A 19,883-nucleotide genomic window follows, 5' to 3' on the forward strand; every position below is an offset into this window, starting at 1 on the left:
ATACACCTAGTTATTGCGATATCATCGAATTTTTTTCATGTAGAATTCTTTAGTAATACCTGTAAACTATAATATAGCAATACGCTGTTACATATTATCACACAGATTAATGAATTTATATAGTTATGCATACGGTACTTGGAAGTTATACCGGTATATTACTATAGGTAACTGTTAATTGTTTGTTTACGTAATTTTATAGCATAATCACATGTAAAACCAATTAATGCTGTTTAAAACACATATTATTATAGTTATGTAGATTTAGTATATAGTATATGCATAATATATCGTCAGCTTTAAAAATAACGCGATTATTGTAGGTTATACTTACATATTTTACAATTTATTTAAAATTCAGTTATAGGCGTAAATCGTATAAATAAACATTTACAAAACAAAATTATACAATAATATTACGACAGAAATTATAATAATAATAATAAAAAAAAAAAAACAATTTTCCTAAACAATTTCGGAGAATAATCCATTGTACTTAATACATAAATTATAATATAGGCATAGGTGTAGTGAGTTTTCAAATAATAAATAATGATGATTAAGTATAAAAAATTAATCCTTTACATCAAAAATATATATTACATAATAATAATAATAATATATAGGTTAGGTATTAACACAATCGTCCCCGCGAGGGTAGTTAAATAGGAAAATCGATCGGGAGGGGGGGGAGAAATGGTATATTCCCGAAGGAGTTATTGAAAAATGGCAGTTTTCTCCTTAAACGCGATTTTCCGTTTGGACATCTCGTCCTCTGTTCGTTTCTTCTCTTCCATCTCCTGCCGTAGTTCGTACTCGAACCGGTTCGCTATGCCTTGATACTCGATCTGCGAAAACAACCGGAACGCATTTTAACACAACGGCAACGAACAATAATAATAATTATAATCAAACGTATATAGTTTATTGTGTACACAAAACTGTTTGGACGTTTTATACCTTGGCCTCGAAAAACTCTTTGGCGCCGATCACGCCGACTTCGTCAACGTTGATTTCCGTCAGTCGGGCCAGCTCGTTGAGGCCGCAGTCCAGGGGCAACGAACCGTCGTACGCTTTGCGGTAGATCAGCAAAAACTGTACACAAACAAACGCGAAAAAATTATGACATAATAATCGATATAATATGTTTTTATTTATAGTATTTATACAACACCATGCGCAATAAGTAGGTTAAGATATGTAATATATTATAACATAAATTGTCGGAAATCGGAATAGCTCTTCTAACGCGGAACTTTGGTGAAAATAAAATAAATTCTGCAACTGTATCACCTTTAATTTGAATTGTACCTACATTATATAGATAATGTGATTGTTATAATATGATCTATGATTATTGTAATTATTCATATATATTTATAACACGGTAATAAATTATACAAAACGCTTAACACTCACAATATATATAAAATATATACGTATTCTGGGTTATGAAATCGTCTACACTAAATCGGCTTAAAGATGCATAATTATAAATATACAATATTTTTTTTTTTCTAAAATATTCAACCACACGTCCACAAGCATATTACATTTCTTTATTTTCAAAAATGTTTAGAATTATATTTACACAAATATTTTTAACATGGATCCCTAAATAATGTCAATGAATGAAGGGATTAGGTACGTGTTTGCAGGATTACAATCATTACAGTTATTTTAAATGGTAAATTAGCAAATCATACAGCGATGGTCGGTGATTTTAATTTTTAACTTTGTATTGGATTAATTCTGATGAAAAGGTATACGTTAAGTGTACGGGTACACGTCATATTACATTCATATACATAATATGTTACCATGTCGGTACTAGATAATAAGCGCAGAGAGAGTAAATTCTTTAATCACAATATTTTTTATTTTTTACCACCCTCATCTGATAATATTTACTTAAATACTGCGCAATACGTCATATAATACATAAATTATATGCCAACAGAACTCGAACAAACTGCGTCCATGGAGAAAGTTTTAAAAAACGTCCAAATTTCATAAACTCTTAAATATATATATACATTGCATTTTTTAGATAGGTAGGTATAGTTACTATATACGATTGTTACGATAGATCATTATTGTTGTCGTGTCATAGAGAAGAAAATTACAACGTGTATACACAAAATATACACAGTACAAAAAGAAAAGAAACAAACACATATATATACCTACCTAAACATTTAGATAGGAATTAGGTATTCGTATAAAAGTATATTATGCAACAGATAATATTTATGAATGTTTTATGTGTTTTTATTTTACTATTACTTTCAAATAAAATACTACTTAATTCTTCGTTTTAAATTATTAACCGAAAGCAAAATGTTTACGTATAGAATAATATTTATAAGATATAATATACAATATGGGAAAGTTTATACAGACAAAAAAGTTAAAAGAATGGAGGTATAGTAAATAATAATCATATATTGTGTGTATTATAGAACAGAGAAATTAACGTTCTCGCGTTTTATTAAATTCTTTGTATTTATTTTTCAAGCGCATATTTTAATCTTTATATAATAAAATTATTATAAAAACGTGTCGTGTGTTCGATAGTATTATGTTATTTACGGATATCGCTCTACTGTAGACGTGTCTACGGCTAGAAACGTCTTTTGGGCATGCTCTAGTGCTCACTGCTCATACATACATATCCTCAAACGGATCAGTTAAAGTTCCTTATCAAATATCATTCTAACTTATTATAACAAATAATTGTGATATTTTCTAAAAATTTCAATATATGAAATCATTAAAAGTTAAATACTTTACAAGTATATTAAATTTATTATGAGCTATATATCATAATATACATTTATACAATCATGGCTATTATATTTGAGATGTATAAATCATATTTCTTAGTTGTATACATCTTTAAAATATTTGAAAAGCTAACATGGATAATAATGCACACACTATAAGTTGTTACTTATGAGTTATAAGTGTATATGACGTGTACTATAGGAATTTATATATATATATATTATTTATAATATAATAATATACGTACTTCTCGAAAACTTATCTTATCGTCACCGTCTTCATCAACTTCCTTGATCATGGCTTTGAGCGCCAGATGAGTTTGTGGAACACCCAGCTTTTCCATCATCCGTTTCAACTCTCCCAAGTCTAAGTATCCATCTTTACCGGTATCAAATCTAAACAAAGGTCAAGAAACATCTTTTAAAATCAATATATATATTTACAATATGTGAAAATGTATAAAAAAAACTCAGATAATCGAGGACACTATAGTTAATCCGTAATTATTTTTGCTTTTAATATTTTATTTTTCATCTTTCTAGAATTAAATGTGAAAATTTTTTGGTATTGTTTCAGCGCCCTATTCGACCGTCAATTAATCCGGTCTAGTTACGCCAATGATTATTCTTCAGTGCAGGTAGAATTAATATACTATATATATATAGGTATATACTTAATTAATCTTACTATTCTTGCTGTGATTTTTCGTTATAATTGCGGATCACTCTATTTATTTATAGTAATTTAATAATTGTTTTTATAATCAATTGTTATCATGACAAAAAAAAATCTGACAACTAGACATATTTTTTAGAAACTATAGTATTATTGTTAACGGATAGAAAAAAATTAATAACAAAATTTGTTACAGATCAGCTATTTATAATAATCGGTCTGATTTATGAATTTAGAGTTAACGTATTTTCATGTTAAATTTGAAGCACAATGAGCTACTATGCATTGAGTAATAAAATACTATATATAGGTACGTTCACGGATGCTTTTACTTATTTATATATTATTATATATTGACTGTGCGTTGTGATTGTCTAAATAAGGTCAAATAAGAAATAACAACAAATCTGCAATCTTAATGAAAATATGAAAAATAAAAATGGTTTCCAAACCTTTTCATGAATATAAGTAAAATAAAATATATAACTAATAACAAATATATCATGAGCGCTTACGATCAATTATACTTAGGTAGGCACCTCAAGTAAAATTATCTTTGAATAAAAAATATACTAAAAATAGTAAGAGTAGTACATTTATCATTAAGTTCTTTTTAATATATCGTTCATAAAATTAATTGAATTGTGGCGTGGAAATCGAAAATGCGATGTTTTTATTTTTCAAAATAATATGATAATATAATTAATAACTATTAACATTCACACGTCCTGAGAAAGATTTCCAAACTTTCGTATACCTATATTGTTTTATGTAATAACAATACACTTACAAAGTTGTACGCAGGTACAAAGCTATAAGTATGGTAACTAATATCTTGTCCAAAACTTATATAAGTATCTATCAGTTACCTTGTACATACAGTGTAACTAGTCTATAGTTACATATTGTGTACACAACAACAATAAATATAGAAATTGGTTATAACGACTTTCTGCAATGAACCCGGAAAATCCGTCATCATAACTGGTACCAGGTGTAAATGGCGTAACAAAAAAAAAAAAATGGCAAATTAAATACATTCATCATTTATGTATGACAATTGTTAATCAATGGATAGAACTGAAATACTAAGAATATTGAGTAATAATAAAAAAAAATCATAAATTCCTAAATATACCAAGTAAAAAATGTATTTATATTATCACACATAATATATGCACCTATGCTAATTATTATAGGTACCTATTATTATTAATCAATTGGTTTATTCCTTGAATACAAGTTTGAACGCTATTTATCGTTCTGATACTGTTATCAAATACCTAGGTATATAATTTTGCCTTGAAAACGTATTATTATTTAAATGTTCTAATTTTGTACACCTTCTATACAGACATAACACTGACAATCACAAAACAATGACCACAATTGGGCCGTCATTATGATAATATCTACTCTATATCGTCGTGAAATCTGTTTCGTAAAGACAGCGCAACAACGTCATAAAACTGTGTAATAATCAATGTTAAACAATGGTGTAGTATATTTTCGGAACAGTATGCACATTATTCGGATATTTTTTTTCAGTGTCTAAAACCTCAGTGCAGTCGCTAAAACCCGATTATATCTACTGTATGTTATTATATTATATTTCCATCGTTTTACACGCACTTAATGAAAATATAATAATAATAACAATAATAACATAATCTCATCCGTCTCCGGTCGTTGCACCAAAAACAATCTCTCCGCTGCACACGTCGAGTGACCGTAAAAAATAGAAAAAAAACTGAAGCACATATTACACTCGGTGGCTTAGAAGTTTATAATTATTTATATTCATTATAATCGTTATTATATACTTATATATAATCTGATACACTATTAGAGATTGATCAATATGCCTATATTGCCTATAAATTGTAAAACAACTTAGGTATCTAAGTATATACAAACTTTATTTAGTTCTAACTAAGTATCTGACTACCTTCATTATATTAAAAATTATAATTTTATAGAGAACCTCAAGATCTGGATGAATTTGTACTGAGAACTTTCATCTTTTGATAAGAACCTGGCCGCAGTAAATGTAAAACCACCGTATTTTGTAAAAACAATAACTATACACAATAATAATTATAGCGTAATTTAATTATTCCTATGTGTAATTAAAGTTTTATTAATACGAGTACATAAACAAATTGAATACTAGGTACATAGTTTAGCTAAATTCTATAATAACTGCAGTTATTGCAATTAAGCATATTATTATCAGTACTTATACGAATAACTTTGATCATCAATAAATAATAATTATTATTTATTATTAATATTAATAGTTAAATTTATCAATTCATAATATTTTAAATATATTTGATATTTTGATTTCATAAAATTAATAATGAGATGATTGTTTATTATAAAATAGAGTGAATTAATAACTAATATTTTAACGATTTCACAAATTACAAATACATAAATCATTATCTATATTATACTGTATAACCTATACATTATAACTATTTATTATATCACAGTTTTTATTGTAATTAAAATATGCTATTATAAGTGTATATAATATGTAATAGCGGTTACAATTTACATATTATATGGGTATAGAAGAAAAAAAGGTGCTGTCCGTTGCAATCAAAAAACAGAATCAAGCTTTAAAAAACAAAAAAATAAAATGACATCCTCTATCCCTCCCCCGACAGAACAAATCCACGCTTATATGAATATATAACATACTAAAGAATAAATAATAATTTTTAGTATATTACATTTACGTGTATTTTGACACTGAAAACTATATTATGATCACAGGTGTATATACGATTATAGCGCATAATATTAAGGTATATAATACCTATACAGTTTAATGCCACTTAAACATACTATATATTATACATAGGTATATAATATACGTCTCACCGTCGCTAGGGTTTCAAGAACACATCCGCCGGCGATTAAAAATATAAATAAATAGATACCTATACAAGAATTCATGACCACATATGGAAGACACCAGGAAACTTATATAAAATATATTATACAATGTACATGTTATATATGCATTTGGTACGTAGTATAAAAGAGCTCAATTTGCAAAAAACTCGGGTTCTTTATTAAGTTTAAAAAAAAAATGTTCTCTACATACTCTATATTTGACCACGCTGGTAAGTAATATAATCAAGCTTAATTCAATATTATACTGATAATTGGTTTTTTCTAAAACGGCTGTGAAATAAAAAAAAAATACAGAAAATGATCACCACCGCATGCAGTATAATATGCAATATAAGTGTTTCTTATATACTGCCACAACGGTGTTTTTTTATCTAAGAGTATAAATGGTTACCTTGGAATATCGATTATTGTTATGGTTGAAATTTTTTTTTTCTTTTAAACGATTATTTATAGTCTTACCGTTAAAAATACATTTTATCGGTGTACGTCATCCAACTTCTGGCGGCATTGTCATAATGATATAAGTATTTGATGATATATGTTTTCAATTCTATGAGGTAATATATATATTATATATTATATTATATTTGTATCATATTATTTTATATTTTTATCGGTTTTTTAATTTTGATCAGTCACGCGCTACCTCATCAGTGACAAAAACGATTGGTTGATGGACAACATACCTAATTTATTGTTAAAAAAAAAAATAGATGATTACAGAACTTTTTTTATACGTGCGCTGATAAATAAAGGCATTAAATATTTTTAAATATCTTAATAAATTATTGTCGCTTGTTTTCAATAATTAAAAAACCATAAACACGATTGCTGAACTCGTCATGTACATTTTAAGATATATTCTAATTGACCACTGTGATTTAAAATTTAAAAAAAAATTACATCAGATGTTTAGTAGAATTCAAAATTAGTAAACTATTAGGTTAGTAACTATATAATATTATATTAATTATTATAAATTACCTACATAATGTACTAACTACTTATATATTTATTACCTAGAGGCTACAATACTTAACGTACATCTTTACTATACATTTAGTATGAGATAAACTAAAAATCGAACTCGTAATAGCTAGACAATATATTATATTATACAGTTTCGATTCGAATGATTGTTATACCACTCGACACTAATTTATAATAAAATATTGTCACCGAATTTAAAAATTAATAAAATAGCTAGAAGATAATTTATAAATTTTTATGAATTTTTTTGCAATTCAAAAATATATTAAAATCATAAAAATTAACTACTGGTACCTATATGTATAATTAATTTTATTTTACGAAAACAATATTCATGATCAGTTATCGGTTACGCAATTGTATCAGAATATTAATTATAAGAAGCATAAATACTTTGAATTCAAATAAGTTTCACACATATAATATTCAATAATATTTATGTTTGATTGTTTATTTAAGTAAGAAATATTTCAACTTTAAGCTAAGTCATATTTTAATACTTTATTATTTTATTATTAAATAAGACATGTACATTTACTCTTTAAATTATACATATTTTTTCTTTAATATTATAAGTAAATGATAAATGTATATCAGTTTTTTTTATCTATCAAATTAGTGTGTGCAAAACCGATACTATTTGGCATTCATATATATGTTTGCATATAAATCACGTATAGCTAAGTTAATATAAAAACATTAATTTAAGATAAAATATATACAAACATTAAAAGAAAGCAAGTACCTATATAGGTTTACCGTGTTTATAACAAATTATTGCACATTTTTTTCTGCATTGTAGTGTTAAGCGCCTATAAGAAAATATGATATTATAGTACTATAGTAGGTATCCACGTGTATGGCATGCGTCAATATTTTAATGAATTTTTATTTTATTTTTTAAATTGCATAAATACAGTGTAGCATGTGTGCATGAATAATATTGTGTAATAATAACTAAAATCAACTAAGTTTTAACATTTATAAAAATTATTAAAATCATAAGGTGACGAACTATAAGATCTGATCAACTTGTTTAATTCTTTTTATTATTATTATTATTATTGTATAATAAAAACTATTTGTTTTCATTAGATAAATCAAGTAGGTATGAGTATTTATTAAAAGTAAAAGAGTTTTTGTTGAACATTTTTACATTAAGAAGATATTAGCGTAATATTTATGTTTTATCACTTTCATCTGAAAGATTAAAATGGATAAGCGCATTCATATAAAATCTTTATTTTATGATTTGTGACTTTGTGAGTACACTTGGAATATTAATCACCTATTACAAAACGTATACATAAGATAATATTATTTTTGAACATTTTAAGTATTATTTTTATATTTTATTGTCATTTGATTTTTTATTGGACTTTCAAAATAAAAAATAAATTTTATAAATTTAATGAGTAATAAAAGACAATATTTAGACAAATCGATGTATCATACACTCAAAAATATTCTCTTTAATTTTTTAATATGTGATTTTTATTTAAGATAACTCAAATAACTAAAAAAGAAATGTTGCATGAAAACATATTTTTTTTTGTGTTATGAGTATATGTCGGAGAGAAAAAATAAACCGTGATGACATCTTCTTAAGAACAAAACATATAATGTTTTAGGTACCTAAATGTTATCTTTATTTGTATGCAAGTCAAAAATGTTATAAACTGTAACAATATAGTATATTGAATATACTATATATAGTTATAATATAGTAATTACTCACACAATAAATTATTAAATTACATGTATAATAAGATCATCTGACAATAATTTTCATTATTATGATTAGGTATAAATTAATGACTTTCAATTTATCAATTTTTAGACTTATAAAAATAAACACTCGTAGATAAAATAAACGTTTAATTGATTATTACTAATTAGAAATTACTATCTATTTGGACTATAGCTTTTAGATGCCATGTTTAAACGTAGGTAATCGTAAAATAATATTATTATATTCGATTCTAAATTTGAATGTACCTACCTATACATGCAATAAATAAAATATGTATAATATTATGAGTTATGACTAATAAGCCATAATTAAACAATCAACTGATTCGCATCCGTAAACAAATTAAATAATTCCGTTTATAAAGGTATATACAATCAATCAATAAAATAATTTCCTATATATATTTGTATATTATACTAAGTAGTTTATTTTTATATTGTATTATAATTATTTTGTAAAATTTTAAAATAGGAGATTCCTTGTAATTCTTGGATTCTGTACCAAATAAACAATTTGGTATTATACTCATGAATATAACATACTAACTATACGTAGTGAATAAAAATCGTATTCTGATAAAAATCTGTCTCTAAAAGACTCTTGGAAATATTAAGCAGTTTTACTGTAGGTACCTAATACCTACTTTATATTATGCATATCCCACTCGTATAACATTTATAAGAGGCCGCAAGAAAATGTTGAGCAATTTGTACACATAATGTACAAACGCGAACACACCTATACATATAAATATAATATGTTATTAAATTGATAATGAAACAAAAATGCATAACAGCTGGTATGTACCGTATATAGCAGTGGCGCGGCGCTCTATTACGTTTCTATAAGATGTTTTTGTAAAACCTACACGTGAAACTGGAAATAAGGTTCGTCCTCTAGAATAAGTATATTTTGTAGTCGGACAAGTATATTATAATACGTAGGTATTACAGACATTAGCATAAATTTCCGTGTTTGTACGTTTAAACGAAAACACAATTAACAGGAAATTCGCTTTCAACGATGAAATTAGTTAAAATAAAATGCAATAATAACGTTTTGTTTCCAAGTTAACCTTCAATTTCCTTTCATTTATTCGTTTTAACGCGAAAATGCGAATTTAGCGTTCACATGATAATGCTTTATGGAGATTACGGAATATTCGTAATTCCGCTAAGGTTATTAAACATATATATCTATATACATCTTACGTAAAATACATACCTACAATATAAACTCAGTGTTTGCACAAAAGATCAGCTGCAACAGTTATGCCAGATAAACTTAAAAAACTTATTACCTTATTATATATAAGAATAATTGTAGTTAATATAAAGGTAGTCTACCTAAGGTAAGTATTTCTATAAATATTTTTAAATTGGCAATTGAATAATTATTATATAATCGAAGAATATATTTAATGATATATTAATCATTTAAAACGAATAAATATACGTGATATGAATTCGAAAAAAAACGTATGATAATTAATCACAATAATTGATATTATTGTATTCAGAATTGATACGATATAGTATTACTTGAGTACTTATGTACATATATTATTATACTAAATGGGTCGGGTCAGTGGTTTGTTTTTAACGGATTTGAAGGTCAGCGGAGGTGTTTAGTTAAATAAAGAATCGGTATAATTAATATATCTACAGATTATAGTATACTATACAATGTGATTATCGTAAACGCGTTGATTGACCGCGAAAATGCAAAATCCGTAAATCCACGTATAAATACGTAATGATACATTACTATTACAGATACAAATATTAACCGACAGCTTTCGTATCGAACCATTTCACACGAGCACTAGGAAAACAGTTTCCAAAGAAGCGAGTTTTTTTTAATAGCTATTGTTTTTCCTTTCACCCATTGTTCGCGGCAATGGTGTTTTCGCTAGGAACAATAATATTGTGATTATATAATAATTTATACACTAGCGTAAGCCAGTAACATAAACGGTATACATGCACATATTCTCGCACACGTACAAACGAAGAAGCGCAAAACGAAAAAAATATATAAATAGGTATTATCCATAATATAAAAATGTCTTAATATAACACATTATTGTATTTTAATATACGATTCGATTCCTACATATCATAAATATAATATAATGTATAATATTATTATACGTAAATGATATAGTTTTCACATTTAAATTTATAATTTAAAAAATCTTATAATGAATGTCAAATACATAACATTGTTACATTTTGTAACATTTATAAACAAATTTATAATTTTTTACCATCGATAGCATTTATTCAAATAACATTGTTTTTTTTAAATTTATATTTAATTATTTATAAAATAAATTTAAGACTAAAATTAAATTAAATTAGAATTATTTTTTAAATACTTATTTCACCTTCATTACATTTGATTTGGATATTTTGTTTTATTTCGAACTTTAAGTTTTACCATAATAAATAGTTTAATCCGATATATCATTTCTCATTCGTTAAAGCCCAAACTACAATAATCATTTGGAGGTTGACCGGACTATTTTGAATATCTTAGAAATTAATATCAATTGGTAAAAGCCCAGAATTCGTATGCATCAGCAATAGAAGGTTTTACCGGTATTCGTATGTAGTTTCACTATGCTCAACAATTAACGTATAATGATCATTATAAAATACATATGAACTTATTGGCTATTATAAATATATATATATAGAAAATCAACTAAATAGTGTTTACATAATATATATTATTACTCGTTCTATTACATTGTACTTGTATATACCTAAATATCTTAACGAGAGAAGAAAGGAAACTAAACGGCGACCATGACGTCATTCCGTTCAAATACACGTGTAAATAAAGTGTATTTTTTATATATCTATATATTATTGAATGTGTGTGTCATGTGTGCGATTAATCATATTTTGTATTTGAGTGGTTAATTAATGATCAAGGTAAACCCGAATATCAATGCACGCGATATAATGAATAATAGATCATACATCATGTATAATTATAATAAGTATAACGTTATGACTGTACATATTGTAAGTTAGTTAAAATGTACCCTTTCTGGTTTAAAGGGATATTTTATAGTCCGATGACGCACTATTAGCCGTACACCAAATCGACTTTACATAATATATTATACGTTATGTTTCTACACGCTACACAATATGGATTATTTATATAATTATATATAAGTAGCAGTATAGCTTATTCGTCTACGCCCCCGCATCATATGAGACACTATAAATAATACTGAGACTTATCGAACGAAATTCTTTAATACGTCTGAATATGATATGTGATGTGTGATTGGGTTTCGTGTTTACGCCAAAATGTTGATTCGACCTACATGAGCGAAATAAATTGGAGTTGCGTGTTTTGTTCAAGAGTTATAATAATACATAACATATATAATATTATGAAATGCTCTATATGTATGATGAATCAAAAATCGATGGACTACGATTATTATATATTACAGTAAATACAGCTGACACGTCATGTTTCCGTAGAAAAGAGATATATAATTTCAACTATACGAGCGACTTCAGTACATACTGCAAGTGCATACTATATATTTTATACATATTATTATATTAAATTATAAAACTTGTTTAACACGTCATGCATATAATATTATACATAGAAAAACCAATCATATATTGCTATAAATTTGATGCGAAGGTGACTAAGACTTTTTCAATACTTCAAAATCGCGAAAATGGGTTCTACATATATATTTTATTATAATAAAAACACTGAATATTGAGATTAAATGCAATTAGTATAGATAGCAGTACCTATAACCAATTTTTCACCATCATGTTTTACAAACCACCATGATATACCATCATCCTGCATCAATTTTTATGACGTGGGAAAACGGAAAAATGGCTAGGCACCGATGGCACTTACATAGTTAGCATCAATTTTATGTTTAACAATAATATAAAGTGATGATAAGACGATAGACGATAGTTATTAAGTATTATTCGCTCGCGGTAAATACTTATTATTTTTGAATTCGTACCAAAACAAATTAAACGTTAAGGTAACGATATTGATTTTCCCAACACAAATATACGATAATATAATAATATCGTCATTACGATACACTAATTTGCACACACACTTGACGTGCCAATACCCAATATACCAACCTAATACCTACATAAATTGTACATATTATGATGACGTAAATTAATAATCTCTATTCACTGTAATGATATTCGATTATCCGTTATTGTACGTATATGCACATTATCCGCCTCATTTTGACTTCGAGCCGATATAAATTGCGTAAACACTATTATTATTTTGTAGTACTTTGTTCGTGAAATACTTAAACCTAGTTTTTTTTAAAGCAGAATAATTTCGAATAATTTGATGTATAAAAAATTTGTTTTAAAATAATAGTTCATTAGTTATAACTTAAATATTTGAAATATAGATAATGGATCAAACGAAGTAGTGGACCCACTTAAGGTAAAAATTGGGGTGTGTTTGAAAAACTAGTCTCCAAACACCATTCGATTTATATTATCATTCCTAAACGTACCTGCTGTGTGAAAATCAAAACACATGTTTTCGTTTCCGTATTTGTATACTTTACAGGAGTTCCATTGTTTATTTATTTTTTTACATCAAAATACGCGAGCCTATAAACAACACTTAAAACTTAAAATTAGCAAAATAGTACTAGAAATCGTAATAATGTATAAATATATACATAAATAATAAATATAAATAATAAATTATTTAATATATATATTAAATTTATATCTTATTTTTGAGCTTCTATAATTTTATTGCCAAAAAAAAAAATATGTATTTACTAAAACTTCCTAACTCTGAATATATACTAAAACAATAGAAAAAGTATAATTTTTTTTAAAAATTTTTATTGTGTTGTAATTTCAAACAGTTCAAACTAAGAAAAAAAAATGTCCATAAAACTTCATATTTTTCAACATAATTAATGTTAAAAGTTAAAAGTTAAAAGAATAAGCATTATACTTATTCTTTTAAGCAATTAAGAAGGTATAATATTACACAGTATGTAAGTAACCGACAACATGGTAATCGGTATAAATACTTATATAGTAAGCAATAAGCATTATGCATATACATACTATAAAGTATCTATAGATTATATCAAGTTCAAAATGCGCTATCGAAGGACTGGATAGAAAAAATAAAGAATTTTGTTCTATACTCCTATATTAAAATATGATTTACGAATTTCATTAAGTGATATTTATTTCAGTGACTATATCAAAGAATAACTATAATATTGCAGTCGGCGTAAATAATGATTATAAATTGACTAGTAGATATAAGAAATTAACTATACACGATCTATCATATAACAATAAAAGTATAAATCATCATACTGTATAGTATAATATACAATAGAAAATATATACTATGTTGTATAAACCAAAACCAAATACAATTATACAAATATTGTATTTTGCTATTTTACACTGCATAGCCTACTAAAAACGAAATGTGTTAAGTTCAACAAATATTAAATTTTCTTCCCCAACAATTATGTTTTTCTAGTTTCCTCGAGTAAAATATTGTTTCCTCACGTCCTAGGTTAAATAACATCAAAAATAAAATAAATTATTTCCACACTCTCACCACCATAATTATTAATATCATATACCAAAATATAATAAAAATGATAATATTAATAAATTAAATACGAATGTGATTCGACTCAATCGACTCGTGAGTAAAGATCATAGATTGATAATAATAATAATTACCTACTATTTTATACTATTATATTTTGCGTGTCAACTAATTTAATGACCTTTTTAAAAAATCTAAAAAAGTCTATAGCATAGACTATAGTTATAATATAATTATATAATATACGACTCATATAGATATGGTATTATATATCGTAGTCTTATCGACACAGGACTACCTTTTAACCTCCAACAAAACACGACATCATCCATCACCAGCCATGAGGGTTATACATTTAGAAACTTTCAAACAATTTTTACCGGCTGAAAAAAGATAAAATAAGTCTTTTTGGTGTAAGTATCTATTTAAATAATAATATTCGTATCATAGATATTTATCAAACACAATGTCTAAGTATTAGTATAATATATTATATTATAGTATATAAGTATATGAATGTGTACAGATGTATAAATGTATAACATAATCGCATGCCCCCACAGCATGGCATGGTTGTCTGTATACAATATATTATGTAGTATTATAGTATATAAATGTACACAATGTCGATCCCCCATGCTACATATGTGGTCCATAAATATTATAGACAAAGCGAAATACAAGCATTTAAACGAAACGTTATCACACGAAGCCTCTCTCTCTCTATTTTTCTCCGCTGGAGTTAAATGAAAAAAAATCTCATAACAAGCATTGTTGCACTATACACGTGTGCGCATGTATAGTGCATATTATATTATAAACTTAAGAGTTTCAAAAATAAAACACAGTACCTACGTATTAGTATTATAATAACAATATAACGTCTGCAATGTTGGTGACGACAACTGCGTAGGCGTATCGATGTACGAGTTTAGTGGAACTTGCGATTATAATATGTCTGAAACCTGGTACAGGAAATGCGGTTAATTCAGTGTTTCTTTATTATTATTATTATTTCTATTTTTTGAATTGGATTAATATTCGCAGATGTGCACAATTTCTCAAGGTTTAAAATTTTTTCTTCAATACTTTCATAAAAACTATATAGGTACTTACACACATTATGACATACATATTACATAGAACGATTATGAGTGCAATAACCTCGATCAAAATACGTTTAATGATTCTCGATATATTAATATATTATTAAATTTATAAACGATAAAAAAAAATTACGTTTGATACCGTTTTTCTTTCATTTTTTGTTTGCAGGCCGACTTTGGTTATATTAACGTTCAATTAGGCAGTAATGTCGTCGGTAATGCATTGGTTAATGATCGAAATAATTACCACCGAGTAGTCTTTTGTATAATAGTATAATACCAACTATATAGAAAATAACCATTCACGGCGGACGTAATGTCGTAATATATATAATAATAATAGTATAAGTAATAGGTATACAGTATACCTATATGCATTATAATTTGAGTTTAAAAAAATAAATATATATCAGCATTGACATTATGAGAGATTTGAGAAATAACTGAGCGCTCGTCTATAACGGTCAATAGAGAAGCTAGACAAGAAAAAATCACGATAGTCGTGCCGAGGTAGTTGAAGTAGGAGAAATGTTTTTTTTTAATATAAATAATATTATATTGATAAAATAATCAAAAACATTTTATAAAATTAAACACAGATATATGTTGGTTTGTCTAAAATATTATAAGTATAAAGGTTAAATGTATATTATATAAAATATACAAAAACGCCATTTTCACTTTTTTAGTTTTTATTTATTTACTTACCTACTATTGAAAATATCTTTATAAAATTTAATTAATAAATTATTTTTATGTCCTCGCGGTGGATTTCACGTTTGAATATATTATTATTAAACGTATATGTATATAGTGAAACTATTAGAAAAATAATATGCTCTGACGTAAACAAAAACATTCACTTTATGATTAATTTCAACATCCGCCTATGTTCACTATCAACCAAAATAGTGATTAACTCTTTTGGTAAATACAAATTTAAGAGTTAAGATTATCACATTTAAATAATTTCATAACGATGGTAAAACGTGTGCAACATAAAATTGAAAAATGTTCGTAAATTCAACATTTATATGAACTAGAAAAGGAGCAAACTTTAAAACTAAATCCATTTAGTCTAAGCTACAGCATTAGCAAAGATAAGTTGATAAGACACGTTTCATACGGAAAACATTAAAAAAATAAATAATACTAAAGTCTAACGATTTATTTTAGTAAAAATTGTTTACATCGTTGAACCTTTTATTACATCAAATACTTAAGTCGCACGTTTATCCTGCAGGTAGTAAAATATTATGCAAAGTAATTAAACAGTTATTAAGAAAAAAATAATAATGTTAGAAAATTCTAACGGTTAAATTTATTAGTATGGTAAGTGGTATTTTTTTAACACCGTGACTTTTATTTTAAACCTAAATACGCAATTTTTTCTTAAAAAAAACTTCTGAGTTTATTTCGGTTTGCTTCAATTCACAGCACAACAACGAACACTGATTGTATATATTATGTTATGTTTAAGTATTTAATTTTCTTATTTTTCAAATAGTAAATTAAAAACCTTCACTAATTAAATTTTAAAAGTAGGTACCTAATGAGAGGTGTATCGTATATTTATTATTCAAACATTTTTGTTCTATACTAAATAATAGTTATGGAAATTTAATTTAGGCACACCAAATAGAAATACTGCATCAAGGATGATTAAGAAACGAATAAAAATTATTTTAAATTACCTAATGATTTCATAAATTCCAAGGAAATAAAAAAATTGGAATAATATTTTACATGGTAGATGCGTCAGAAAAATACGAGCGAAAAAACAAACTACAGATAATTAATGTTATTATTACTTAAAACAGTAAAATAAAAGTACCATAAAAAGTCAATATTATATAGGTTACTTATTAATAGTTAATACACACTTCATCATTAATAGTTACAAATTACAATGTGTTTTAGAAACATTAGGACACACTGCAAAAAAATAGTTTAATATAGAACATACTCTGATGTACGTGATTATCGTTGCAGTATACACATACAATATTGTAATTTATAATGATTGTTCATGCATCGTTCGTGTTGTCGAAGTATAAATAATTAATATTGGTTTGTATCATGTATGACGGAACGAACAGTGCGTTAAGTAGACGTAAATAATAATAACAATAATCATGCTAAGAGCTGAGACAATATTATGAAAAGTATATAACTTATAAGACATAATATTATGCTACGACGATTTTGGTTTACAGTTTAGAAAAGACTCGAGCGGTACCTAATCAGTTTGCGGCAATCGTTCCGAAAAACCGTTCGAAAGTTATTTTCAAATCAAGGTGTATTGATATCAATACACCTTGTTTCAAACATTCAACGGCGTACTGCAATCGCAAAAACGATAACTTAAGTAACGACTAATGACTATCTCGATTCGCTATACCCGATACGAGCGGTAGATAAATATATCGTATTTAATAACAAATATTAGGCTGTGTAAATATAATAATCACGGGCTTATGTGACTGTCAAAATTTGCGGACAATCAAAGGCGCTCGTATGTGCGAACAACAAAAAATACATATTAATCACTATCAACTACCACAACCCTTTACCGGAAAGGGATGCGGAGGACGGAGAGGGGTGGTAAAACGCCCTCGCCCCAACTGCAACGTAGAGACAATACGACGTATAAAATATATAATATCGTAGTTGCGCAATAATAAATGCGTGTAAGTATACGCGAGTATTTAAACATACTTGGGATTATGACTAAATATATACGTATAATGGACATGGTCGTATATTCGAATACACACTTGTACCTGGTCACGGGCACCAATAAACTATTATTTTTTATTATTTTTTAATTATTATTTTATCATTTATTACTAATAAGAGAAACTCACTTTTTGAAAGTCGCCTCGTATTCGTTGATCTGCTTGCGCGAAAACTCCTTGAACTCGAGGTACACATTTTTAGTGGACGGCCGCCTGTTGAACTGAGGTGGCACCGGCTTTCCGTCTTCCAGCGCCTCGTTGATCTTCTGCCGGCGATTGAGCACGGCCGACAGTTCGTCACCGTCGGCGGACGAGGAACCCGACGAAACCGAAACGTTGTCCATCGCGATGGTCAAATTCTACTAGCGTATTACGGAGATTACGGCGACGAAAAGCTAGAAGGTCTGTCGGCGATCGTCCGGTAAATCTCTGCCGCAAGACGAACAGGGCCGGTGTGTTACGTAATGTTTTTAGGCGCTCGGGTGTAATAATATTATGGCGATGATCACGAAACGCGATGCAAAATAACGGATTAAATTGTATTTCCAATGTCGTGCGATTAAATTCGTAATAATGATCGTAAAATCGTAACCGACGTGATGAGCACTGTCTCGGTGTTGTACGTCCGACGGTCGTTCGCGGAGTATTGCGCCGAGTGTGCGCCGTGTAAATTGTTTTATTTTATCGGCATTCAGCGGCCCGGTCGCCGGTCGTGTGTGTGGTAGTGGTCCGCCGCTCACTCGCCCCGTCACGAACGTTTTTGCGCCGCCGGTTGCTGTATGGCGCGTATTTATGTGCGCGTGCGCGTTTCGTGTCGGCGGCGTCTCGCGCGCTCAGTCGATACGGTTTTCTCGCGTACGCCCTCTACTGCCGCCCCCGTCGTTCATGCCCAAGTCAAATTTTGTCAATTTTTAACGATTGTCATGATATAAACATGATCACATACCGTTCTGCATGATCATAAATCATAATAGTAATATTATTTACACGCACAATTGAATGTTTTACGTAGGTATAATATTTACTATATTTTTCATCATAGATTATTCATTATTATGTAACGCGAGTGGTATCGATCATTGCCGCTCGCAAGAAGCACTGATGAGTAATAACCGATGACCAGGTTTTTTTTACCGATAGTTTCAAAAAAATACGTCTCATAAAGTCATAACACTATTAAATCGCTTTGTAACATTGCAGTTTTTGAACGTATTATACGTGCACTTGTATAAGCGCTGCGTTATTTGGACCCTAGGTGGTCCAAAAATC

The 19,883-nt window shown here is 27.5% G+C and overlaps 1 protein-coding gene across 1 annotated transcript; it reads right to left on the reverse strand.

The window, feature by feature from the left end:
• Positions 1-314: 314 nt before the first annotated feature.
• Positions 315-19,360, reverse strand: LOC114121888 (EF-hand domain-containing protein D2 homolog). Its single transcript, XM_027984385.2, has 4 exons — positions 18,744-19,360; positions 3,035-3,182; positions 961-1,095; positions 315-848 (listed from the first exon to the last, which is right to left on the reverse strand). Exons 1-4 carry the CDS (start codon positions 18,956-18,958, stop codon positions 717-719), a joined length of 630 nt encoding a protein of 209 aa, XP_027840186.1. The 5' UTR covers positions 18,959-19,360; the 3' UTR covers positions 315-716.
• Positions 19,361-19,883: the final 523 nt, after the last annotated feature.

This window comes from Aphis gossypii, chromosome 2, assembly GCF_020184175.1.
Source record: "Aphis gossypii isolate Hap1 chromosome 2, ASM2018417v2, whole genome shotgun sequence".
Classification (NCBI taxonomy): domain Eukaryota; kingdom Metazoa; phylum Arthropoda; class Insecta; order Hemiptera; family Aphididae; genus Aphis; species Aphis gossypii.